The 27,438-nt window shown below is 39.1% G+C and overlaps 1 protein-coding gene across 1 annotated transcript in view; it reads left to right on the top strand.

Annotated features, from left to right (window-relative positions):
* The window catches only part of GPR156 (G protein-coupled receptor 156), a 133,134-nt gene that overhangs the window by 21,637 nt on the left and 84,059 nt on the right, over positions 1–27,438 (top strand). The window contains exons 2-3 of the mRNA XM_007985679.3: positions 19,415–19,882; positions 20,108–20,244. Of these exons, the coding sequence (XP_007983870.3) occupies positions 19,787–19,882; positions 20,108–20,244 (233 nt within the window). The 5' untranslated portion in view covers positions 19,415–19,786. The remainder of the gene's footprint in view (positions 1–19,414; positions 19,883–20,107; positions 20,245–27,438) is intronic.

Raw genomic sequence — 27,438 nt, 5'->3', positions numbered from 1 at the left:
TTACACACATGGGGACATGTAGGGGTGGCCATGTTGCCAGGCACATGTAGGGGCAAGGGCAAGAAGATGGTGGGAATAGCCATGTTTGGATGGACCCAGTTTCTAATGGCTGGCATTTGTATATCAAAGCTTGCTGGCCTGGCTCAGAGCCGGGGCTTTCCTGTTAGACAAGAAATGTTTCTGGAGCTGCTTTAAAAGAAATAAAAACTCCCAAGGACCCTTTTCCTCTCTATCTGCCTAAAAGAATTTCTTAATAACTCCTATAACACTAGGATGGAGGGATGAATTGGTCCAGGGTTTTTGATGTGTGCCCTGCATTCAATTGACCTACTGTTTATGACACTATTTTCTAGATACTGTGGGGAACCCAAAGCAAGAGCCGGTCTGGCTCACCTGTAATTCCACCAAGCAGCCAGAAAAGTATAAACGCTGTATAGCAAAGGGATAAATCAAGGTTTAGTAGAAGAAGAGCTTTATAAGTAATGTGGAACTAAAAGGTTGAATATAGTGTTCTGTAATGTTGAGCATAAATGTTCTCCAGATTGTGGAAAGATCACTAACTGTTGGCTGGGAAAGGTAGGAGACGAGACAGTTTGAAACACAGAGAATAGGAAGGAGTGGTGATGTAGTCCAATAACTCACCCAGATCCCATGGACGTGAAAGCTTTGTTCACTCTCAGATCCATACTAGACTGAAGGAATGAATCAAGTCTGCTCCCCTGCACCCCACCCTGCTTACCTTCCACCCCTGCCAAGGGCCACCCAGCAATTCCATTCTGCTTGTCAAATCCCCTAAGGAGGATGTGTCTGGAACAGCCACCCCTCCCGCCCTGCTCTTCCCTCTGGTATGTCAGGATTCTCTGCACAACCCTGCTCCAGGGTCCTTGGGATGATTACTCAGAAACCAGAAAAGTATGTAGAAAATCAGAGGCACTTAAAGGCTTTAAAAGGGAATTTTAAAAACCATCTTTCCCTCTTTTATAAGGCAGTCTGAGTGTTTGAGAAGCAAATTAATTGAGTCCACTTTACAGTGTTGGGGCAAAAGCATGCAAGTTCCAACATTTACACACTCCTAAGAGAATATTCTTTTCCCTTCTGCTGTGCTCCTTTTCTTTCTTGGGCCTGCACAAACTTCTAACCACCGTCCTAATTTTTACCCCATGACCCTGCCTGCTCTGATTGCCTCCACTGGTCCCAGACCCACTCTGTGGATTCAAATCAAACCTGCCTTTCTCCCTGTTACTATGTCCATCCAGCACCCTCCCTGCACACACAATCTTTCTCTTCTTTCCCCCATGTGCAGGCCTTTACCACAGCTGTCCCAAATGTGTTAAAGGCCAACCATACCTCTTCCTTTAAAGGTCCTTTAGAGCAGTATGGAAAGAGCGCTGAACTTGGAAGACCTAGATTCTCTTTCTATACTCATTATGTGATCCTGAGCCCCTCACTTAACCTTGTAGGGCACTTACAAAATAAAGAGATGGACTTCATGATATCTTAAGGTCATTTTCCATCTCCAGCATTCTGTGATTCTTCATCTTTCCCTGACTCAACAATCTGTTTGTATATAGTCAACACGTTCCCACCTTAGTCTCATGCTCATGTCCTCTTAGAAAGTCTTTACAAATGTTGAGGGTGCAGTGGCTCTTGCCTGTAATCCCAGTACTTTGGGAGGCCAAAGCAGGCAGATCGCTTGAGCTCAGGAGTTTGGGAACAGCCTGCACAACATGGTGAAACCCTGTCTTTACTAAAAATACAAAAAAAAAAAAAAAAAAAAAAAAAAAAAAAAGCCAGATGTGGTGGTGTGTGCCTGTGGTCCCAGCTACTCAGGAGGCTGAAATGGGAGGATCACTTGAGCCCAGGAGGCGAAGGTGGCAGTGAGCTGAGATCATGTCACTGCATTCCAGCCTGGGTGACAGAGAGAGACCCTGTCTCAATTTAAAAAATAAAAGAAAGAAAGAAAAAAAGAAAGAAAGAAAGAAAGAGGCAGGGCACAGTGGCTTATGCCTGTAATCCCAGCACTTTGGGAGGCTGAGGCAGGTAGATCTGAGGTCAGGGGTTCGAGACCATTGTGGCCAAAATGAAGAAACTCTCTCTCTACTAAAAATACAAAAATTAGTTGGGCGTGGTGGTGGACGCCTGTAATTCCAGCTACTTAGGAGGCTGAGGAAGGAGAATTGCTTGAACCCAGGAGATGGAGGTTGCAGTGAGCTGAGATCGTGCCATTGCATTCTAGCCTGGGCGACAAGAGTGAAACTCCATCTCAAAAAAAAAAAAAAAAAAGAAAGTATTTGCATCTGTGAACTATCTTCTGTGTTGAGGATGTTTGTGGCAGAAGGATATAGACACAGACTCTGCCTACGTCTGCCTGGTGCCTCCACAAGGAGCAGTGTATGCTCAGAGAATAGAAGTGAATTTTACTATTAGTATATGTGACCCATATTCAAAATGTTTGTAAATCTGCTACCAGAACAGCACAATGCATTCAAAGACAATTGAAAATGCATTTTACACTTCCTGCTATTTATAATTATTCACGGATCTGCTACCTACACTCAGGTAGTAAAAGGAGAGTCAGAAGGAATTGTAGTGAACATCTCATACAATGCTATCCTTGTTGTTGGTTTGAATATATGCATTTTTGCATGAATTTGCATGCAGGTCTCTTTTATTTCTCTTAGTGGATAACCTGAGGCTGAAATACTTCAAGTAATGTATCTATTTGCTCATATTGGGTAGAAACATCCCTATTATTCCAATTGTCCCTTCTCCTGCTTAAAACATGTAGTGAAATGAAAGATGCAGAGATAAGGAAATCAGGAAAAAGAAGAATAGTCGTAGTATACTAAAATGAGCCACAGATACCTTAAACTGCATAGTTGCTATAAATGGGCCACAAATTTGATTCCGAGTTTTCCAGTGGCCCCAAAAAGATAAACATAATAGTATTTATTCCATGACATAAAAATGTATTTGTATTTCTCTGTGTTCGAGAAGAAGAGAAATTTGTACTATGGGTCCTCATGAAGGAGCCACTAAGTCAGTGTTGTGGACCACACACTCAACGATATCCTGTTAATACCCATGATGATAAATTCATTTATTCATTAAGCATTCATTGAGTCCTTACTTTGTGCTGTATATGTTTCAGTGTATTGCAGTAATTTTTCTTCTTGATGCTCAAATTATCCTATTGTGGGTCAGTAGGAGCCCGTTGACTTGTGTCCTTTCAACATGATTCTGAAGTTTTTGATACTTTTTTTTTTCCTAGTATGATGAGATGTTCCAGGCTCATGTCATATATTTCTTGCTCCATAATTCAAATTGACCATTTTGTTAATGAAACTTGATTTTTTTTCAGTGAAAAGTGGTTTTATAGAACACAATCTGGGCACTTGAAGTGTTTATTGTTACTGGGTTGTCATTACTTACAAGACTCAGTTAACAGATTAGGAAATAAGAGTGTTTTAGAAAGAAAAATAAATCCTGAGTTCATATTGTTATTTTTAATTTAAAGATTAAAGGGTTTTCACATAACTTCTTTTATATGTGTATGCCTTTTCTCTTACTTTGAAATCTTTGTTTTCAATAACATTAATATAATTACTTCCTTTATCCTAATAGGTACATATATGTGTGTATGTCTGTGTATGTAGGTATGTATGTTTCTATCTATCTATAAAACAGGAAAAATACCCACCTAATGGAGCTTAAGATTTCTTTATGAGTATTTTTGGTCCTTAGGGTATTTAATCAAGTTACTGTTACTTAAAATAATTTTTCTCTATGTGGTTATGCCATCAACTTCATATACAATTATTTTATTTCAAGTTGTCTTCAATTTTTAAAGATGGTTTCTTCTTTTGATTTAATTTTGTTTTTAAATTATGTAAAATATTTTCATGGTTTCAGAGTCAAATCTATGAACATTGAGTGGTCTATTTTGCCTCCCTGTCCCCTCCCCCTTATTATTTTACTCCCCTTATAGATAATGCTTTTATTTTTCCGTTCCTTTTTTTTTTTTTTTTTTTTTTTGGAGACAGGAGTCTCGTTCTGTCACACAGGCAGGAGTGCAATGGTGTAATCTCGGCTCACTGTAACCTCCACCTTCCAGGTTCAAGCAATTCTCCTGCCTCGGCCTCCTGAGTAGCTGGGACTACAGACACTCACCCACCATTCCCAGCTAATATTTGTATTTTTAGCAGAGACAAGGGTTTCACCATGTTGATCAGGCTGGTCGCAAACTCCTGACCTCAAGTGATCTACCTGCCCTGGCTTCCCAAAGTGCTGGGATTACAGGCGTGAGCCACCGTCCCCAGCCTCCATTACCTTTTGAAAATAAGCCAATGACCTATATGTATCCTATCTCCTTTCTTACACAAAAAGTAGCAGGCCAGAGTTCAAGATTACAGTGAGCTGTCATCATGCCACTGCACTTTAGCCTGGGCAACAGAGTGAGACCATATCTCCAAAGAAAAACAAATAATAAAAAATTTTAAAAATAATTTCTATGAATTAAAAATAATCTAAACACAACTGCATATGAAGACAACAAAGGAAAACTCTCAGGAATCACTGAAATATGAAAATCAAGTGAGATTAGAGCAAATGAGATGTGTATGGGAAGGTTCTGTGGAAGATGGATTGAGGCCCAAACAGAGAGCTCGAAATACATCATGAAGGTTACCAGAAATGTGAGAAATTACTGAAGAAGAGGGAAGAAGCAAATCCTCTCCAAATTTAGTCCACTTAGTTCATAATCATTAGTTGACTCCCATTAGAGTCAGTCTTTTATCATCAGTGCCACCACTGTTGTTCTCTGCATTAACAAAAGAGATATTAATCTGGAAAACTGCAATCATTTTCACTGTAGAATCAACCTTTAATTTTTTAGGGTTTTTATTTTTTAGGACACCTTCATTTAAAATCACTTCATATCTCCTCTGGCTTTTGGAAATGCTGTTTGTCTGATCTACCATTTCTACCACTGTCCTCAGCATTTTTTAGTATATTATTTAATTTATGTATGTATTGGTGTCCACTGATTATTGTTTGCCTTCCCCCATTGGAACACAGATTTTATAAAAGTGGGGATCTTTATTTTGTTTACCACTGTATTCTAGGTGCCTAGAACAGCTCCTTTCACATTGTTGGTGCTCAAAAAGAAAAAAGTTAAATGAATGAATATCAGCAGCAAGAGCATTTTGGGGAGAAAGCAAAGGTGTAACTGTGGGGGTCTCCATTAATGTATATATATCATCCTCTTATACATTCGTCCCATCACCCTGTAGCCCTGGAACTCTCATTATTTATTTTTTTTCTGGTAATGCAGGCTCCAACTCCACTGGCAATGAGAATATGAACTAGGGCAACTATATTTGAAAAATGAAAGAATGTAGGTGATATGGGTTTAAAGAATTCAGTATATGTGTATTTTTCCAATAAGTACATGCTTATGAGCATAGCCTTACAAAATAACAAAAATAATTTTTTATATTTACTCACACATTTATCATTTCCAGCACTCTTCATTCCTTTGTATAGATCCAAATTTGTATCTGGCATCATTTTACTTCTGCCTGAAGAACTAACTCTAACTTTTTTTTATAGTGCATGTCTCTCAGATTTTCTTTGTCTGAAAATGACTTTATTTTAACTCCATTTCTGAAATACATTTTCAGTGGGTATTGTATTCTGGGCTGATTTTTTTTTTCCAGTGCTTTAGAGATGCCATTCCATTCTCTTCTGGCTTTCATTATTTTTTATGAAAAATCAGTTGTAAGTCTTACTCTTGTTCCTCTGTACATAATCTGACTGCTGCTTCTAAAATTTTATCTTTATTGCTGGTTTTTAGCAATTTCTGTGCCTTGTTTTACTTTTGTTATTTAGTGTTTGTTCTGCTTGGGATTGGTTGAGCCTGGATCTGTAGGTTTATACTTTTCATCAAATGTGAAAAATTTTGGTCATTATTTTTCAAATATTTTTTCTACTCCTCTCTCCTCACTTTTTCTCCCTCAAACAGCAATTACATGTATGTTAGACAGCTTGCTATTCTATAGATCATTGAGACCATGTTCATTCTTTTTTATTTTTAATTTATGTGAGTAAATAGGTGAATATATTTAGGGGTACATGAGATGTTTTGATATAGGCATGCAATGTAAAATAAGCACATCATGGAGAATGGGGTATCTATTCCCTCAAGCATTTATTCTTTGAATTAAAAACAATCCACTTACACTCTTATCGCTTCTCAGCCTTTTGGGATAAGATCATGTGTAAAAACAATCTACTTGTACTCTTCATTTTAAAATGTACAATTAAGTTATTATTGACTATAGTAACCCTGTTGTACTGTCAAATAGTAAGTCTTATTCATTCTAACTAATTTTTTATACACTTTAACCATACCCACTTCTCCCCCCACCTCCCACTCCCTTTCCAGCCTATGGTAACCATCCTTCTGTATTCTGTTCATGAGTTTACTTGTTTTGATTTTTAGATCTCACAAATAAATGAGAAGATGTGATGTTTGTCTTTCTGTGCCTGGCTTATTTCACTTAACATAATGATCTCCAGTGCCATCCATCTTGTTGCTAATTACTGGACCTAATTCTTATATATGGATGAATAGTACGTCATTGTGCAGATGTACCACATTTTCTTTATTCATTCATCTGTTGATGGACATTTAGGTTGCTTCCAAATCTTAGCTATAATAAACAATGCTACAACAAACACAGGAGTGCAGACATCTCTTTAATATAATGCTTTTCTTTCTTTTGAGTATATATCCAGCAATGGGATTGCCAGATCATACGGTAGCTCTATTTTTAGGTTTTTGAGGAACCTCCCAACTGTTCTCCATAATGGTTGCACTAATGTATATTCCCACCAACAGTGTACAAAGGTCCCTTTTTCTCCACATCCTTACCAGCATTTGTTATTGCCTGTCGTTTGGATATAAGCCATTTTAACTGGGGCGAAAAGATATCTTATTTTAGTTTTCATCTGTGTTTCTCTAATGATAAATGACGTTGAGCATCTATTCATATACCTGTTTGCCATTTGTCTGTCTTTGTTGGAAAAATTTGTTAGCTCTTTTGCCCATTTTTTAAATCGGATTATTAAATTTTTTCCTATAGAGTTGTTTGAGCTCCTTATATATTCTGGTGATTAATCCTTTTTCAGATGGGTAGTTGGCAAATATTTTTTCTCATTCTGTGAGTTGTCTCTTGACTTTGTTGATTGTATCCTTTGATGTACAGAGGCTTTGTAACTTGATGTGATCCTATTTTTCCATTTTTGCTTTGGTCGCCTGTGCTTGTGGCGTATTGCTCAAGAAATGTTTGCCCAGACCAATGTCCTAGAGACTTTCTTCAATGTTTTATGTAGTATTTTGATAGTTTGAGGTCTTAGATTTACGTCTTTAATCCATTTTGTTTTGGTTTTTATATATGGTGAGAGATGGGTGTCCAGTTTCATTCTTATGCATGTGGATATCCAGTTTTCCCAGCACCATTTATTGAAGAGACCCTCTTTACCCCAGTGAATGTTCTTGGCACCTTTGCCAAAAATGAGTTCACTGTAGTTTCTGGGTTCTGTACTCTGTTCGATTGGTCTATGAGTCTGTTTTTATGCCAGTACCATCCTGTTTCAGTTACAATAGTTCTGTAGCATAATTTGAAGTCAGGTAATGTGTGATTCCTCCAGTTTTGTTCTTTTCACTCAGGATAGCTTTAACTATCCTGGGTCTTTTGTGGTTCCACATAAATTTTAGGTTGTGTTTTCTATTTCTGTGAAGAATGTCATTGGTATTTTGATAGGGATTGCATTGAATCTGTAAATTGCTTTGGGTAGTAATGGACATTTTAACAACATTGATTCTTCTAATCCATGAATATGGGATATTTTTCCATTTTTGGTGTCTTCTTCAATTTTTGTAATCTGTGTTTTATAGTTTTCATTATACAGATCTTTCACTTCTTTGGTCAGGTTAATTCCTAGATATTTAATTTTATATGTGGCTATTGTAAATGGGATTACATTTTTATTTCTTTTTCACATAGTTCACTGTTGGCATATAGAAATGCTACTGATTTTTTATAAACTTTTATTTTAAGTTCAGGTGTATATGTACAGGTTTGTTATATAGATAAACTGTTGTACAGACTGTTTCATCACCCAGGTACTAAGCTAGTACCCATTAGTTGTTTTTTCTGATCCTCTCCCTCCTCCCACTCTTCACCCTCAGTAGGCTCCAGTGTCTGTTGTTCCCCTCTATGTGTCCATGTGTTCTAATCGTTTAGCTCCCACTTGTAAGTGAGAACATGCAGTATTTGGTTTTCTGTTCCTGCGTTACTTTGCTGAGGATAATGGCCTCCATCTCCATCCATGTTCCTGCAAAGGATATAATCTCATTCTTTTTGTGGCTGCATAGTATTCCATGATGTATATGTACCATATTTTCTTTTTTTTCTTCAACTTTTATTTTAAGTTCAAGAGTACATGCGCAAGATGTGCAAGTTTGTTACATAGGTAAATGTGTGCCATGGTGGTTTACTACACAGATCATCAAATCACCTAGGCATTAAGGCCAGCATGAATTAGCTATTCTTCCTGATGCTCTCCCTCCCTCACCATACCCCCTCCGACAAGCTCCAATGTATGTTGCTTCCCCCCAGCATGTGTCCATATGTTCTCACCATTCAGCTCCTACTTATAAGTGAGAACATGAAGTGTTTGGGTTCCTGTTCCTGCATTAGTTTGCTGAGGATAATGGCTTCCAGCTCCATTCATGTCCCTGCAAAGGACATGATCTCGTTCCTTTTTATGGCTGCATAGTATTCCATGGTTCATATGTACCACATTTTCTTTATCCAGTATATCATTGATGGACATTTAGGTTGATTCCATGTCTTTGCTATTGTGAATAGTGCTGCAGTGAACATATGTGTGCATGTATCTTTATAACAGAATGATTTATATTCCTTTGGATATAGACCCAGTAATGGGATTGCTGGGTCAAATGGTATTTTCTGCTTCTGGATCTTTGAGGAATTGCCACACTATCTTCCACAATGATTGAACGAATTCACACTCACACCAATAGTTCCTTTTTCTCCACAACATTGGCAGCTTCTGTTGTTTTTTGACTTTTTAATAATAGCCATTCTGACTGGCATGAGATGGTATCTCATTGTGGTTTTGATTTGCATTTCTCTAATGATCAGTGACGTTGAGCTTTATTTCATATGTTTGTTGGCCAGATGTATATCTTCTTTTGAGAAGTGTCTGTTCATGTCCTTTGCCCACTTTTTAATGGTGTTGTTTGTTTTTCTTGTAAATTGGTTTAAATTCCTTGTAGGCTCTGGTTATTAAACGTTTGTCAGATAGATAGATTGCAGAAATTTTTCTCCCATTCTTTAGGTTGTCTGTTTGTTCTAATAATAGTTTCTTTTGCTGTGCAGAAGCTTTTAAGTTTAATTAGATTCCATTTGTCATTTTTGCTTTCATTGCAATCACTTTTGGCATTTTTGTCATGAAATCTTTGCCTGTGCTTATGTCCTGAATGGTTTTGCCTAGACTTTCTTCTAGAGTTTTTTTTTATAGCTTTGGGTTTTACATTTAAGTCTTTAATCCATCTTCAGTTAATTTTTGTATATGGTGTAAGGAAGGGGTCCAGTGTCAATTTTCTGCATAGGCTAGCCAGTTCCCCCAGTGCCATTTATTAAATAGGAAATCCTTTCCCTATTGCTTGTTTTTGTCAAGCTTGTCAACAGTCAGATGGCAGTAGTTATGCAGTCTTATTTCTGAGCTCTCTATTTTGTTTCATTGGTTTATGTGTCTGCTTTTGTACAACTACCATGCTGTTTGGGTTACTGTAGCCTTGTACTGTAGTTTGAAGTTGGGTAGTGTGATGCCCCAAGCTTTGTTCTTTTTGCTTAGTATTGCCTTGGCTATTTGGGCTCTTTTTTGGTTCCATGTGAATTTTAAAATGGTTTTCTTCTAATTCTGTGAAGAATGTTAATGGTAGTTTAATGGGAATAGCATTGAATCTATAAATTACTTTGGGCAATATGGCCATTTTCACAATATTGATTCTTCCTATCCATGAGAATGAAATCTTTTTCCATTTGTTTGTGTCTTCTCTGATTTCTTTGAACAGTGGTTTGTAGTTCTCTTTGAAGAGGTCCTTCACTTCCCTTATTAGCTCAATTCCTAGGTATTTTATTCTTTTTGTAGCAATTACGAATGGGAGTTCATTCATGATTTGGCTCTCTGCTTGCCTGTTGTTGGTGTATAGGAATGTTAGCAATTTTTGCACATTGATTTTTATATCCTGGGACTTTGCTGAAGTTGCTTATCAGCTTAAGAAGCTTTTGGGCTGAGACAATGGAGTTTTCTAGATATAGGATCGTGTCATCTGCAAACAAAGATAATTTGACTTCTTCTCTTCCTATTTGAATACCATTTATTTTTCTCTTGACTGATTGCCCTGGCCAGAACTTCCAATACGATGTTGGATAGAAATAGTGAGAGAGGGCATCCTTGTCTTGTGCCAGTTTTCAAGGGGAATGCTTCCAGCTTTTGCCCATTCAATATGATACTGGCTGTGGGTTTGTCATAGATGGCTTTTATTATTTTGAAGTATGTTCCTTCAGTACCTAGTTTATTGAGAGTTTTTAACATGAAGCGATGTTTAATTTTATCAAAGACCTTTTTCTGGGCCTATTGAGATAATCATGTGGTTTTTGTCTTTGATTCTGTTTATGTGATGAATCACATTTATTGATTTGCATATGTTGAACCAAGCTCTAATCTCAGGGAAGAAGCCAACTTGATAGCAGTGGATAGTCTTTTTGATGTGCTGCTGGATTTGGTTTGCTAGTATTTTGTTGAGGATTTTTGCCTCAATATTCATCAAGGATATTGGCCTGAAGTTTTCTTTTTTTGTTGTTGTATCTCTGCCAGGTTTGTTATGAGGATGATAGTGGCCTCAAGAATGAGTTAGGGAGAAGTCCTTCCTTTTCAATTTTTTGGGAAAGTTTCAGTAGAAACGGTACCAGCTTTTCTTTGTACTGCTGTGAATCTGTCTGATCCTGGGCTTTTTTTGGTTGGTAGACTATTTGTTACTGCCTCAATTTCAGAACTTGTTATTGATATATTCAGGGATTCAATTTCTTCCTGCTTCAGTCTTGAGAAGGTGTATGTATCCAGGAATTCATCCATTTCTCCTAGATTCTCTAGCATACAGGTGTTTATAGTATTCTCTGATAGTTGTTTGTATTTCTGTGGGGTCAGTGATGATATCTTACTTAACATTTCTGATTGTGTCTGTTTGATTCTTCTCTCTTTTGTTCTTTATTAGTCTAATTAGTTGCCTATCTTATTAATTTTTTTTTTTTTTTTTAAGAAAAACAGCTCCTGGATTCATTGATTTTTTTGAAAGGTTTTTTGTGTCTATATCTTCATTTCAGCTCTGATCTGATTTTGGTTATTTCTTGTCTTCTTCTAACTTTGAAATGTGTTTGCTCTTGGTTCTGTCATTCTTTTAGTTGTGATATTAGGTTGTTAACTTGAGATCTTTCTAGCTTTTTGATGTGGGCATTTAGTGCTGTAGATTTTCCTCTTAACACTGCTTCAGCTGTACCCCAGAGATTCTGGTATGTTGTCTCTTTGTTGTCATTTGTTTCAAGGAGCTTCTTGATTTCTGCCTTAATTTTGTTATTTACCCAGGAGTCATTCGGGAGCAGATTGTTCAGTTTCCATGTAGTTGTGTGGTTTTGAGTGAATTTCTTAATCTTGAGTTCTAATTTGATTGTGCTGTGGTCAGAAAGACTGTTATGATTTCAATTCTTTTGCTTTTGCTGAGAAAGTGCCATGTGGTGATGAGAAGAATGTATATTCTGTTGTTTTTGGGGTGGAGAGTTCTGTAGATATCTATCAGGTCTTCTTGATCCAGAGCTTAGTTCAGGTCCTGAATATCTTTGTTAATTTTCTGTCTGAATGATTTGTCTAATATTTTCAGTGGAGTGTCAAAGTATTTCACTATTATTCTATGGGAGTCTAAGTCTCTTTGTAGGTCTCTAAGAACTTGCTTTATGAATCTGGGTGCTCCTGTATTGGGTGCATATATATTTAGGATAGTTAGCTCTGCTTGTTGAATTGAACCCTTTACCATTATGGAATGCCCTTCTTTGTCTTTTTTTTTTTTAATCTTTGTTGGTTTAAAGTCTGTTTTGTCAGAAACTAGGACTGCAAGCCTTGCTTTCTTGTGTTTTCCATTTGCTTCGTAAATTTTTCCCCATTCCCTTATTTTGAGCCTATGTGTGTCTTTGCACTTGAGATGGGTCTCTTGAAGACAGCATACTGATGGGCCTTGGCTGTTTATCCAGCTTGCCATTCTGTGCCTTTTAATTGGGGGCATTTAGCCCATTTATATTTAAGGTTAGTATTGTTATGTATAAATTTGATCCTGTCATCATGATGCTAGCTGGTTATTTTGCTGACTTGTTTTTGTGGTTCCTTCATAGTGTCACTGGTCTGTGTACTTTAGTATGTTCTTCTATTAACTTGTAACAGTTTTTCCTTTCCATATTTAGTGCTTCCTTCAGGAGTGCTTGCAGGGCAGCCTGGTTGTGACAAATTCCCTCAGCATTTGCTTATCTGAAAAGGATCTTATTTCTCCTTTGCTTATGAAGCTTGGTTTGGCCAGATATGAAATTCTGGATTGGAAATAGTTTTCTTTAAGAATGTTGAATATTGGTTTCCAGTCTCTTCTGGCTTGTAGGGTTTCTGCTGAGGGGTCCACTGTTTTCTATTGGGCTTCTCTTTATAGGTGACCTGGACTTTCTCATTGGCTACCTTTAGCTTTTTTTTTTTTTTTTCATTTTCACCTTGGAGAATCTGACGATTATGTGTCTTGGAGGGATCTTCTTGTGGAGTATCTTACTGGGGTTCTCTGCATTTCCTGAATTTGAATTTTGGCCTACCTTGCTAGGTTGGAGAAGTTCTCCTGGATGCTATCCTGATGTATGTTTTCCAACTTGGTTCCATTCTGCCCTCTCTTTCAGGTACCCCAGTCAGGTAATAGGTTTGGTCTCTTTATATAATCTCTTATTTATCTGAGGTTTTGTTCATTCCTTTTCTTTTTCTTTTTTTCCGTATTCTTGTCTGCCTGTCTATATGCAGAAAAATAGTGTCCAAGCTCTGAGATTCTTTCCACTGCTTGGTTTATCCTATGGATACTTCTGATTGCATTGTAAAGTTCTTTTGTGTCACAAGAACTTTATTTTTTTATCTTTATCCAGTCTACCATTGATGGGCATTTAGTTTGATTCTATGTCTTTGTTATTGTGACTAGTGCTGCAATGAACATACATGTGCATGTGTCTTTATAATAGAATGATTCATATTTATTTGAGTAAATGTATGTTGATTTTGTACCATGCAGTTTTATTGAATTTATCAGTTCTAATTGTTTTCTTGTAGAGTCTTTAGGTTTTCCAAATATAAGATCATATTGTCTGCAAACAATGATAATTTGAGTTATTCCTTTCCAATTTGGATGCTTTTCATATCTTTATCTTATCCAATTGCTCTAGCTAGGACTTCCAGTAGTATGTTGAATAACAGTGGTGGCAGTGGGCATCCTTTTTGTGTTCCAGATTTTAGAGTAAAGGCTTTGTCCTTCTTCCATGCCCCAGGTAGGCCCAGGAGTCAAGGACTAGAGTCCAAAACCTTAGAAGTCTACCTGGTGTTCTGTCATATTGTGGCTGAGCTGGCCCTCAGACCACAAGACACAGTCCTTCCCACTTTTCCCTCCCCTTTCCAAAGGCAGAGGAACCTCATCCTGTAGCCACTGCCAACCCAGGCCATGAGGAGGACTGCCAGACTACTGCTGATGTTCCCTTAAGGCCCAAGGTCCCTTAAATCAGCTTGTCCTGAATGCTACCTAGCCTGAGACTCACCCTTCAGGACAGTGGGCTCCCCTCTGGCCCAGGGAAGGTCCAGAAATGCTGCCCAAAGGTCAAGTCTTATAATCAGGGGCTCCAAGAGCCCTCTTGGTATTCTAATCTCCTGTATCTGTGCTGGTACCTAAAGTGCAAGACAAAGTCCCTTTGACATTTCCTTCTGCTTTTGTCAAGCAGAAGGAGTTTTGTCCTGCAGCCACCATAGCTGGTAATGTACTGAGTCCCACCTGAAGCCAGCAAGTCTCAGAAGCTCACCCAAGGCCCTCAACATAGTCCCTGGTTATTGCTGCTGGTTATTCAGGGCCCAAGGGCTCTTCACTTAGCAGGTGATAAATGCTGGCAGGGCTGAGTCCTTTCCTTCAATGCAGTGGGTTCCCTCTGGCCCAGGGTGTGTCTAGATATGTCACCTGGTTGCTAGGGCCTAGAATGGGGGCCTCATGACTCTGACCAGTGCCCTATCCTGCTGTGGCTGAGCTGGTATCCTAGATGCAAGACAGAGTTCTCCCCTACTTCTCCCTCTCCTATTCTCAAGTGGAAGGAAGGGGTCTCTTTTGGAGCTGTAAGCTGTGTAGCCTGGGGTAAGGGGAGGGGTGATGCCAGTACTCTCTTGACTGCCCCAGCTGGTGTCTCAGTAGGTTGCATGCACTCCCAATCTGCTGTCTCTGGGCCTAGTTCAGCAGTAGGACTCACCTAAGAGTTGTAGTCCTTATGGCCTAGACTGCTTTTAAAGTTTACTTGGAAACAAAGAACACTGTGGCCCTTCCTGGTGAGATTTGCAGGCACTCAAGTTTAGACCACTGGGATTGATGATTCCTCTCTGGCTAGTGCTGTTTTAAATCCTCCCTCCATTTGTACATGTCAGCTGAGTTTGGTCCAGTTTTCCTTTCTGCTCTGATTTCTGGTTCTTACGAAGGTGTTTTTTTTCTGTGTAGATAGCTGTTAACTTGGTGTCCTTGCGGAAGGAATGATCAGTGGAGACTTCTATTTTGCCATCTTGATTCTCTGCCATATATCATTCTTATCAATCATTTTTCTCTTTATGCACCTGGAAATACACTGGTATACAAAATTAAGATCCTTACTTTCATAGAATTTGTGTTCTAATGGGGGAAGTCAAACAATAATCAGTGGACACCAATGCATAAATAAATAACACATTAAAAAGTGTTGAGGACAGGCTGGGCATGGTGGCTCATACGTGTAATCCCAGCACTTTGGGAGGCCAAGGCAGGCGAATCACTTGAGATCAGGAGTTTGAGACCAACCTGGCCAACATGGTGAAACCTGGTCTCTACTAAAAATACAAAAATTAGCTGGGTATGGTGGCAGGTGCCTGTAATTCCAGCTACTAGGGAGGCTGAGGCAGGGGAATCACTTGAAGCTGGGAGGCAGAGGTTGCAGTGAGCTGAGATCCCACCACTGCACTCCAGACTGGGGAACAGAGTGAGACTCTGTCTCAAAAAAATAAATACATAAAAATACAAGCTGTTGAGGACAATGGAGGAAAAGGCAGATCAGAGAAAGAACATTTACAAAAGCCAGAGGGAGTGTGAAGCAATTTTAAATGAGGTCAGATTTTTGGATAATTTCTATTGCTATGTTTTTAAGTTAACCAGTGTTTCTTTTTGCAGTGTCTGATCTGTTATATTTTGATTTCAGATATTATTGTTATCTCTAGAAGTTCCATTTGGATTATCTTTCAATTCTCTCCTCATTTTGTTCATATTTTGCTTTATATCCTAGAGGATATTTATAATAGTTGTTTTAAGGTTCTTGTGTGACAGTTGTATTATTTCTGTTATTTCCCTGATATTATTTATCTATTTTTTAAAACTTTATGGTTATAGATCGTATTTTTTCATTTCTTTGAATGCCTGGTGATTATTTTGAATTTTACATTGTTGAACACTGGATCTTGTTATATTCCTTTTAAGAGCATTGAGTTGTGTTCTGGAATGCAATTGAGTTTTTACAGATCACTTTGATCCATTTGAGACTTTCCTTTAGGGTATATCCAGAGTAACATCTAGTTTAGGGTTAATTTATTTTTACTACTAAGATGTGGCTTTTCTGAGGATTCTATCCAATGTCCTGCATGTTATGGGGTCTCTCCACTCTGGCTGATGGAAACACAGGGTAGTCTCAGCCCTGTGTGAGCTCCAGGAATTACTCAGCTATTGCCTATCAATGTTTTTTTCTTCAACTTCAAGTAGTTTCTTCCTGCTCATATTCAAATCAGTACTCAGAAAAAGACTCGGGGGGATCCTCTGCAGATTTCCAAAGTGCTCTCCCCACTCTTCTTCATTACTCTGCCCCACAAATTCTAACCACCTCAACATCCTCAAATTCCAATCCATTCCGCTTACCTCAGGTAGAATTCTAGGTTCTGATTGGTTTTCCCTCCATGTGCTGTGACCTGGAAACGACCTTCGGCAGTATCTCTTAGGAATCCCGGTTTTGTGGCATCTGTTGTACAATGTCTGAAAATAGTTGTTTTATGTGTTTTGTCTGGTGTTCAACTTGTTCACAGAAAAAAGCAATTTGCACAGCAGTTAATTCTTCACAGACAGAAGCAGAAGTTCTACCAATTGCAAAACAACCAAAACAACTTGTTAAAAGACAGTATTTGTATGACTGTTTTTAAATGGTCGTAAATAGTGTATAGAAGAATAGAGATTTTGTGAGAAAGATACGGGCCTATACAGAGGGGTGAACTTGCAAATGACCATCTTGCACTTGGGAATAGTGTCTGTTTTCCTGATCCTAATCACTGGGAAGGATTCTGTAATCTCTGTCAAATAAATTGCAAACACTACCACGCATGGCCTTGGGTCTACTACTGTCTGTGACATAAACAGTTTCTCCCTAGAGACTTTGGTGTGAGTGTACAGGGGGAAGGTAGCTTTTGGAGGGGCTTGCAAGACCCTTCCCTTTGTGCCTTCAATTCTGTATATATGTTGTGGTCAGATGTCTTACCATTACCCTCTCTGATAACTCCTCACCCACTTTCCCAATCACTAAACACTTTTTGAAACCATTCAACTCTTTCCTTTCAATGATTGAGCCCTTCATTGTTTCATCAGCTCCTCTTGTGTGAATCTCTGTGAATGTGTGCCAAGTTTGCAGTTTAATGCCTGTCCCATGTAGGAGCCCAATATCACAGTATATAAAGTTTCTACACTGGATATCCATGGACTAAAGAGGGGTCTAGCATTCGGAGTTCCACGTCAGTGAGTTTAGCTTATCCAAGGGTACCTCTAGAATGTGCTGAGAAATTTATCCCAAGTCAGAGTTGCATCCCCCAGGACTTTAGGCTCAGATGGACAACCCCATCATATTCATAGAATCCCTCAAAGATAATTGAAGTTTAAGATTGTCAGCCCACCTGGGGTGTACAGTGTTGACCAGGGTTTCTCAACCTTAGCACTATTGACATTTGAGGCCAGATAATTCTTTGTTGTTCGGACCATCCTGTGAATTATAGTATGTTTAGCAGCATCCGTGGCATCTACCTACTAGATGTGAATAGCACCCTTCTCTTAATTTTGACAACCATGAGTGTCTCCAGAATTGCCAGATGTCCCCTAAAGGTGCAAAATTGCATAATTGAGAACTACTAGTAAAGAGGCACTGCGGCATGCCGTGCTCTAGGGAGCCCACAGAAGTGCAGCTCTGGGAACTGGAGCTGAAGAAACCCAAGAGGCCCATTGGTGTCTTCTTGGAAGAGGTTAGTCCAGAGTGTCTGTACCATGTGGAGTGTATACTGGGATGACATTGACCTTGGAATGTAAACTCCTGGGATTCTTGCTTCTGCAGATTTGGAGCAGGGTTTTCCTCTTATCTGTTTTTCAGTTTACTTATTTGAAAATGAGGAATGGTGTTTATGTCACAAAACACTATAGTGAGGATAAAATGAGGTTTTATATATATATACACCCATACATACACATACACACTTCTTCCAAATGATATAATAATATATAAACATTGAATGAATAATGATTCAAACATAAATGTACTTAGTTGCCACTATGATTAAAAGGGCAATATAGGAAAAATACATTTTCTTCTAATCCATCATGTCGTAATAGCCCTCCCTGTGGTTTGCAGTATGGCTCTATGCTAGAAGGCACAATAGGAAAATGTCTAACTTTAAAAAAAAAAAAAAAAAGAAAAAATATCTTTCTAGCAATTAAAATCTCAACTAAATTAGAATGCAAATAGGTTTTTATATTTGCTTCTTAATTTTGCATTAAATAATCTGACCAGACTATGCAAGAATTTAAATGCCTTGATGGGAGATAGTGGCTTTTAGTTCTCTTGGGATTTCATTGTAATAAACCTGGTAAATAATTCAGGAACATATGAGAGGCCAATGAATGGCCAGCACCTGGTGCTATATTGTTTGTGCATAAGCACACAGACTCAAAAGATGGCATTCTCCACCTGTCACTGTTGTTCTGGCTTAAACGTGGGCCCTGTGTTCAGTGGCAATTGAAATAATAGTAACTGATATTTTTGCCTTTCCAATTTTCCTTCACAATGAAAGAAAACTGTGCTAAGCTGTTTAAAAAACACAAAGCAGAAGTGGCAGCCTCTTTTAGATTACCATTGGTAAAATTTCAAATCTATTTTCTCTATTAAGGGATTGATTGCTTTAAAGAATTAGGGATATGGCTATCTTTTCTACTGGTGCTAATTTGAGCCTTTTTGCCTTTCTATCTTCGTTCCACAAGGCTGAGCTTCTCTTTAGATCACATTATTCATATTGCAAGGATCTTCTGAGAGAAATAACACCATCCTCTGGCCAGCCACTCACTCTGCAGGAGTTCCTAGAGCTCCCCAGTTTCTTTCCCTATTGTCTGAGTAGTCTGTCTCACTCCTGTTAGTCTCACAGTTTAAATACAAACAAAGGCTCTTGCAGGCAGCTTGGGTACCTTTCTGTGACCCCAACTGACTGGACATAGAATGTTCCTCACTGAGAGAACAAGAGCCAGAGTGACCGACAGATCATGTGAGGAGACAGCATGGGGCACCTGAGCCCAGCACCATCCAGGATCAGGCAGAACTTAAGCCATGAGCTGCATAGAAAGATCCTGGGAGGGCACTGGGTTTTCCAGTATGGAAAAAAGAAAGATGTGGCTCACAAGTCTAAGCTAAGGTCTTTACAGTACTGGGCCATAAAAAGGATCTGAAAAGAAACTGCAGAAAATGTTAGATATGTTTTATCTTTGTTTTAAAAATATTATTTATTATAATGGCCTAAAATATGTTTATTTAAGTATATTTGATACCTTTATAATATATATAATAAAGTGTATAATAAAATATAACTAAAATAGATGATATTTTAAAACCTCTGTAATAAACCATTTATGTGTTTGTGTGCACACGCGCATGCCTTTGTTTAACAGGTTTAATTGCTTTCCTTTCTTCAGGAACCAGAGTGAGGGTACTCAAGCAGTGACTGCCATCTGGTGGTTAACCAGAATCATCACTTTGCGTAGCCTGATGGTTACTAAAATGTCCACTCTTGACTCACATGGCATGCACTGGCAGCCCGCGAAGGATGTCTGATTTTGGAGGGTAACCAGTTGAAGGATGTCTGATGAAGGAGCCTAGTGAAATAACCGTTTGCTTCTACCTGAATGTGTTGTTCACTCTGGATTCTGAGCCTGCAGCCAGCTCCAAAATGGGACCTCTGAAGAAAAGATTTGAGTTGCTCTTGTGTTTTAGTCAACGATCTGCATCCCTACCAGTGGGTAACCAAGACTGTGAATAAGCACACACCAACAGGGGCATGTGGTGACATGGAGCCTGAAATAAACTGCTCTGAATTGTGTGACGGCTTTCCTGGCCAGGAGCTGGATCGGAGACCCCTTCATGATCTCTGCAAGACAACAATTGTAAGTGAGCAGCCACGGAGTACCAGGGCTGCTCAGATATATGTGTTGGTGGTGGTGTTGGGGAGGAGGAGGTAGAAGGAAAGGAGGATGAGGAAGGGGAGGAGGGGGAGGAGGAACTGCTCATGCAGGATACATATTTCCCAGCATTGGTGATGATATGGCAGTTTGTTTTTGACCTATAGAAAATCCTTCATTCCTAACAGCTTCTCCTTATTCTGTCCTCAGACGTCTTCACACCACAGCAGTAAGACCATCTCTTCATTATCTCCTGTCCTCTTGGGTATTGTTTGGACTTTTCTCAGCTGTGGACTTCTGCTGATACTTTTCTTTCTTGCCTTTACAATTCGCTGCAGGAAGAACAGGTAAGCAGCCCAGTTTCTCCTCACACATAGCTGAATCATGAAACCCAGAATGTTAGTATTATTTTGGCAGCACAAGCGGCTAGCTGGTCTCCCACCACAGGATTAAGCCACATGAGAAGTTCCCTCTGAAATAGTCTACCTGTTGAGAAAGGGAAAGATGTAGGTCAGTATTGTGCTAACTACTGCAAGGGTATCCAAAGAAGAGAATGAAGAGTCTCTCTCTATAATGGAGGTACAATCCTTCTGAGAAGATGAGGTATTTATATTTAAAATGAAGACCATGTAGAGGATTCCAAAGCAACACACAACTTGAGGACAACACAGCAGAACCAGTCTGGGTGAGTTAGGGTTTCTGCAAAAGCAGTGAAGCACTACTACCTGGCTATTTGCTAGATAATTCTGCCTGACTGGAAAGTCACAGACTCATCGAGGTAAGTATGGCTCCCAGGATTCGCAAAAGAAGTAAAATGGTGATGTTTTTCTAAAGGAACTTGTAGCACCTTGGCTTGGATGCAATTTCATCCTTCCTCAGGGCCCATCCCCTCTCTCCCACCCCAACACTGTACCCTCATCCTACCACAGCTGTCCCAGGGTGCCTCATGAGAAGCCCTGCCCCAGCCCTCTCCTTAGCCCACAGCTGACTTCTAGATGGAGCCCACAATCAGAAATTAATAGCTTCCTCAAACCAGCCAAACTCGTCCAGCCCCACTCCAGCCTTACCCTGTGTGGTGACCAAGCATGTTGTGTTCCATTGCCTGTGGATTTGACACTCAGATGAGAATCGGTCAGTTGCATTTTGGGATGCTGTTTTGCCATATTAGGCATGGAGGATATGGAACTGTTAAGCAGCAGTGACTTGGTCGTTGGGTCAACCTCAGCATGGTGGTGATATGTGGCACTCCAACTAGAGTATACCCCAGAGACTGCCTCATCCACTTTTCATTCTGTTCCTCAAGCACACTACACTGACTCCCATCTCAAGGCTTTTGTACTTACTGTTCCTGAACTGTTCCCTCTGCCTGGAAGTCCTCCTCAGATCTTCCCATGACTAATTCCTTCTCATCTTGCAGGTCTTGGCTCCAGTGTCACCTCTTCAGAGACACTTTCCCTGATCATCCTATCTAAAATAGCATCTCTACCCATGATCACCCGCTCATCTCATTCCATATCCTATCAGCCTGTTTTATGTTCCTTATAGCAAGCATAGTCTGCTATTACTGTATTTATCGATTTACCTCTTGATTGTCTGTATCCCCTACCAGAATGGAAGTCTGTGAACACAGGGACTTTGCCTGTCCTGTTGTGCTCACCACTGTGTCTCCAGCATTTAGAACAGACTCTGGGACATAATAGGTGCTCAGTAAATATGCACCCAGTGATCCTGGAAGGAAAGAGATTTAAATCCCAGCGGTGGCTACTGCCAACAAAATGACTGGGAAAATCATGCATTTCAAGGTTAGAGAACTATGGAGTAGTCTTTTCAGCTATAACATGTTTCTATAATGCAAAGTAATACTTAATTGGTATTACCCAGTTGGTAATAAGAAAATTATGTCATTGATTCATATGTTACTTTTCCCCCAGCAAATCAATAGTTTAAACATTCAGGGGCAAGCTTTCTCACAGCTAGTAAAGGAAGCTTTAAGCTTGGCAGTTCCTTCCCTTAGGGCAAGTAGTGGCTGGCTTAATGGCTTAAGAACTTGTGTCTTCCCTACAACATGAGGCTGTAGGAGTAGATGAAGAAGCGGAGAAGACATTTGCCTTATGTTTAAAAACTTCAGTTGATTGTTAAAGAAAGCACAGATCCAGAGCAGATTTTTAATTTTTTGACAATGTTATCTATTGGAGATGAATGCCCCTGAGGACCTGTGTCTTGAGATTTAAGACTGTAGAAGTTGACTTTGATCCTGAGTACAAATGATAGTGGACATTTACTGGGTGGTAGTGTTTTAGTTGGAAGATTTTATATTTTATTAATACTCTTGTTACAAAGTTAACTGTTTTGAGTGTTATGACCCCATCCTATTTTCCCCACAAACTATTATTTTTACATATAATTTTGCAGAATACAAGGTTTATCAAGCATTTATATATCCTGTTAAAACAGGAATACCTGTAAACAGCATTATACTAGAAACCCTTATATATCTTTCACTCTGTTAAAGATTTTGCTGCCTGTTTTGTTTGCAATGGGAGCATGACTTGGCATAAAGAATAAAATATTAAGAGGTACTCTGAATAGAAACACATTTTACAATTAAGTGGCTTACAAAGTCAGACAAGGAAAGATAAAATAACCCAGTTTCAAAAGTGTTTTATTGAACAATGCATTTATTAAAAGATGCAGCATCACAATCAGATTTCGTTATAATTCTGTGGTCTCTAAATTTGTGACTGTGTGTGTGAGTATTCATGTGTGTGTACATGCAAGAAAGAAGAGGAAGAAAGATATTTTAACACAATAAAAATAATACAAAAATATTTAAATTCAGTTGCAGATATTGAATTTTTGATTTAAAAAAAAAATTCAAAAACCAGTAAGGATAAAGAAAACTTGAACACTATAAACCAACTTGACCCAATTGACATTTATATTACCTTTCACCCAACAACAGCAGAATACATATTCTTTTGAAGTATACATGGAACACTTACTAAGACACATCATATTCTGGGCCATAGAAAAAGTCTCATTAAATTTAAAAGGATTCAAGCCGGGTGCAGTGGCTCATGCCTGTAATCCCAGCACTTTGGGATGCTGAGGCAGATAGATCACCAGAGGTCAGGAGTTTGAGACCAGCCTAGCCAACATGTGAAAACCCATCTCTACTAAAAATACAAAAATTAGATGGGTGTGGTGGCGTGCACCTGTAGTCCCAGCTACTTGGGAGGCTGAGGCAGGAGAACCCGGGAGGCAGAGATTGCAGTGAGCCAAGATCATGCCACTGCACTCCAGCCTGGGTGACACAAGACTCTGTCTCAAAAAAAATAAATAAATAAAAAATAAAAAAATAAAGGATTCAAGTCATAAAAAGTATGTTTTCTGACAATCAAATTAAAATGGAAATCAACAGCAGAAAGATCTCTGGAAAATCCTGAAATACGTAGAAACTACATAGAACACTTTAAATAATCCATGGTCAAAAAAGAAATCAAAAGGAAAGCTAGAAAATGTTGACCAGAATTAAAATGAAAAATACAACCTAAGATTTGTTGGATGCCACTAAAGCAGTATTAGGGGGAAATTTAGAGCACTGAACTCCATATTAGAAAAGAAGAAATGTCTCAAATCCATGACGCTAGCTTCCACCCTACAAACAGAAAAAAAGAGCAAATGAGACCCAAAGTAAGTAGAAGAAAGGAAATAATAAAGATCAGGTTAGAAAATAAAATAGAAAACAGAAGAACAATAGGAAAAAGTCAGTAAAGCCAAAAGCTATGAAGATAAGTAAAACTGATCAACCTCTAGCCAAAGTGATCAGAATAAAAAGAAGTAAGATATAATTACCCAAATAAGGAATGGGAGAGGTGACATCACTATAGATTCTACAGATATGAGGGATAAGGTAATGTTGTAAACAACTATGGTAGGCAGCCTCTAAGATGTTCTTCAATGATTCCCAACTCCTTGTAGTCACACTCCTATGAAATCCTCTCTCCTTGAGTATGGGGTGAACTTACTGAGTTGCTTATTAATGAGATGTCACTTTTGGCATTAAGTCACAAAAACTGTGGCTTCCATCTTGGATCTCTCTCATTGTCCCACTAATTCACTCTGTGGGAGGCCAGCTATTGTGTTATGAGCTTTCCTGTAAAGAGGCCCACACTGGCAAGGAACTGATGTTTCCAGCCTGCTGCCAGCAAGTACCTGGGGCTTACTAACAGCCATGTCAGTGAACTTTGAAACAGGTGACACCTTGATTGTATTCTTATGTGAAAACCTGAACCACAGGCACCCAACTAAGCTGTGCCTTAGAAATATTACCAGTTCAACTCAAACTCTTCTAAAAAAAACTGAAAATAAGGAAGTAATTCCCAACTCATTCTATGAGGACAGCATTACCCTGATATCAAAATTGAATAGACAGAATAAGAGGAAGAGGAAGAAGAAGAAGAAGAAGAGGAGGAAGAGGGGGAGGAGGAGGAAGAGGAAGGGGAAAGCTATAGGCTAATATGTCTTATAACATAGATTCAAAATTTTAAACAAAATTTTAACAAATTGAGTATGACTGAATGTTAAAAAGAGAATGCATCATCGTGACAATGTGAGGTTTGTCCCTGGAATGCAAGGTTTGTTTAAATCCAAAGATTTATCAATAACTCACGACATTTACCAACTAAAAAAGAAAACTATATAATCATCTCAGTAGATACAGAAAAAATTTTTGACAAACTTCAACATCAATTTCTGATAAAGTCTCAACAAACTAAGCATAGAAGAGAACTTTCTCCCCATTGCACACCACAGCTGCTGTGGCAGATCGTGGCCAGACTGCTTCTTTAAGTGGGACCCTGATCCATCCCTCCTCACTGGGCAGGACCTCCCTGTGAGAATTTCAGCAACTCCAGCCAGGATTTTATGGACAGAACTCTGATCTCTCTGGGACAGAGTCCCTGGAGGGAGGGGTGGCCAGTCTCTGTGGTTCAGCCAACTTAGCCTTTCCTGCCTGCTGGCTCTGGAGAGTCTGGACAGTCTGGACAAAAGCAGATCCCCCCAGTGCAGTGCACCCAGTCCCCCAAAGGGCAGTCATACTGCTTCTTTAAGCAGGTCCCTGATCCCATTCCTCCTGACTGGGTGAGACCTCCTAAAGGGATCCCCAGACACCTCTTACAGGAGTGTTCAGGTCAGTATCAGGTTGGTGTTCCCCTGGGACAGAGCTCCCAGAGGAAGGAGCAGGCAGCCATCTTTGCTGTTTTGCACCCTTCACTGTTAATACCTCCAGGTGCTGGAGGGACCCAGGTGGTTAGGGTCTAGAGTGGACCCCCAGCAAACCACAACAGCCCTGCAGAAGAGGGGCCTGACTATTAAAAGAAAAATAGAAAGCAGCAACAACAACCTAAACAAAAAAGACCCCACAAAAACCGCATTCAAAGGTCAACAACCTCAAAGATTGAAGGTAGATAAGCCACAAAGATGAGAAAGAATCAATGCAAAAATGCTGAAAACTCAAAAAGCCAGAGTACCTCTTCTCCTCCAAATGATTGCAATACCTCTCCAGCAAGGGCACAGAACTGGGCTGAGACTGAGATGGCTGAATTGACAGAAGTAGCCTTCAGAATGAGGGTAATAACGAACTTTGCTGAGCTAAAGGAGCATATTCTAACCCAATGCAAAGAATCTAAGAATCATGATAAAACATTACAGAAGCTGATAACCAGAATAGCCAGTTCAGAGGGGAACATAAAACACCGAATGGAGTTGAGAAACACAACGTGAGAACTTCACAATCCAATCACTAGTGTCTATAGCCGAGTAGACCAAGCAACAGAAATAATCTCAGAGCTTGAAGACTGTCTTTCTGAAATAAGACAGGCAGGCAAGAATAGAAGAAAAAAGAACGAAAACAAACAAAGAAACAAAACCTCCAACAAATACGGGATTATGTAAAAAGACCAAACCTACAACTGATTGGGGTACCTGAAAGAGACAGACAGAATGGAACCAAGTTGGAAAACATACTTCACGATGTCATCCAGGAGAACCTTGCCAACCTAGCAAGACAGGCCAACATTCAAATTCAGGAAATGTGGAGAACCCCAGTAAGATACCCCACAAGAAGATCAACCCCAAAACACGTAATCATCAGATTATCCAAGGTCAAAATGAAAGAAAAAAATGTTAAGGGCAGCCAGAGAGAGAGGCCAGGTCATGTACAAAGGGAAGCCCATCAGACTAACAGTGGACCTCTCAGCAGAAATCCTACAAGCCAAAGAGACTGGAGGCCAATATTCAAAATTCTTAAAAGAAAAGAATTTCCAACCCAGAATTTCATATCAGGCCAAATTAAGCTTCATAAGTGAAGGAGAAATAAGATCCTTTTCAGACAAGCAAATGCTGAGGGAATTTGTTACAACTAGGACTGCCCTGCAAGTGCTCCTGAAGGAAGCACTAAAAATGGAAAGGAAAAACTTACCAGCCACTACAAAAACACACTGAAGTACACAGACCAGTGACACTATGAAGGAACCACATAAACAGCTTGGCAAAATAAACAGCTAGCATCATGATGACAGGATCACATTCACACATAACAATACTAACCTTCAATGTAAATGGGCTAAATGCCCCAATTAAAAGACACAGAATGACAAGCTCGCTAAAGAGCAAAGACCCATCAGCATCAGCAAATACCCAGATGCTGTCTTCCAGAGACCCATCTCAGGTGCAGAGACACACATAGGTTCAAAATAAAGGAATGGAGGAAAATTTACCAAGCAAATAGAAAAAAAGGCAAGGGTTGCAGTCCTAGTTTCTGACAAAACAGACTTTAAACCAACAAAGATAAAAAAGACAAGGGCGTTCCATAATGGTAAAGGGCTCAATTCAACGAGAAGAGCTAACTATCCTAAATACATATGCACCTAATGTAGGAACAACCAGACTCATAAAGCAAGTTCTTAGAGACCTACAAAGAGACTTAGACTCCCACTCAATAATAGTGAAAGACTTTAACACTCCACTGACAAGATTAGATCATTGAGACAGAAAATTAACAAAGATATGCAGGACCTGAACTAAGCTCTGAATCAAGAAGACCTGATAGATATCTACAGAACTCTCCACCCAAAAACAACACAATATACATTCTTCTCATAGCCACATGGCACTCTAAAATTGATCATATAATCAGAAGTAAAATACTCCTCAGCAAATGCAAAAGAACTGAAATCATAACAAACAGTCTCTCCAACCACAACACAATCAAATTAGAACTCAAGATTAAGAAATTCACTCAAAACCATACAACTACATGGAAATGAACAACCTGCTCCTGAATGACTCCTGGGTAAATAATGAAATTAAGGCAGAAATCAAGAAGTTCCTTGAAACTAATGACAACAAAGAGACAATGTACCAGAATCTCCGAGACACAGCTAAAGCTGTGTTGAGAGAAATTTGTAGCACTAAATGCCCACATCAAAAAGCTAGAAAGATCTTAAGTCAACAACCTAACATCACAACTAAGCAAACTA

The sequence above is a fragment of the Chlorocebus sabaeus genome, chromosome 22 (assembly GCF_047675955.1).
Source record: "Chlorocebus sabaeus isolate Y175 chromosome 22, mChlSab1.0.hap1, whole genome shotgun sequence".
Classification (NCBI taxonomy): domain Eukaryota; kingdom Metazoa; phylum Chordata; class Mammalia; order Primates; family Cercopithecidae; genus Chlorocebus; species Chlorocebus sabaeus.
This window is presented reverse-complemented; position numbering and strand designations above follow the sequence as displayed.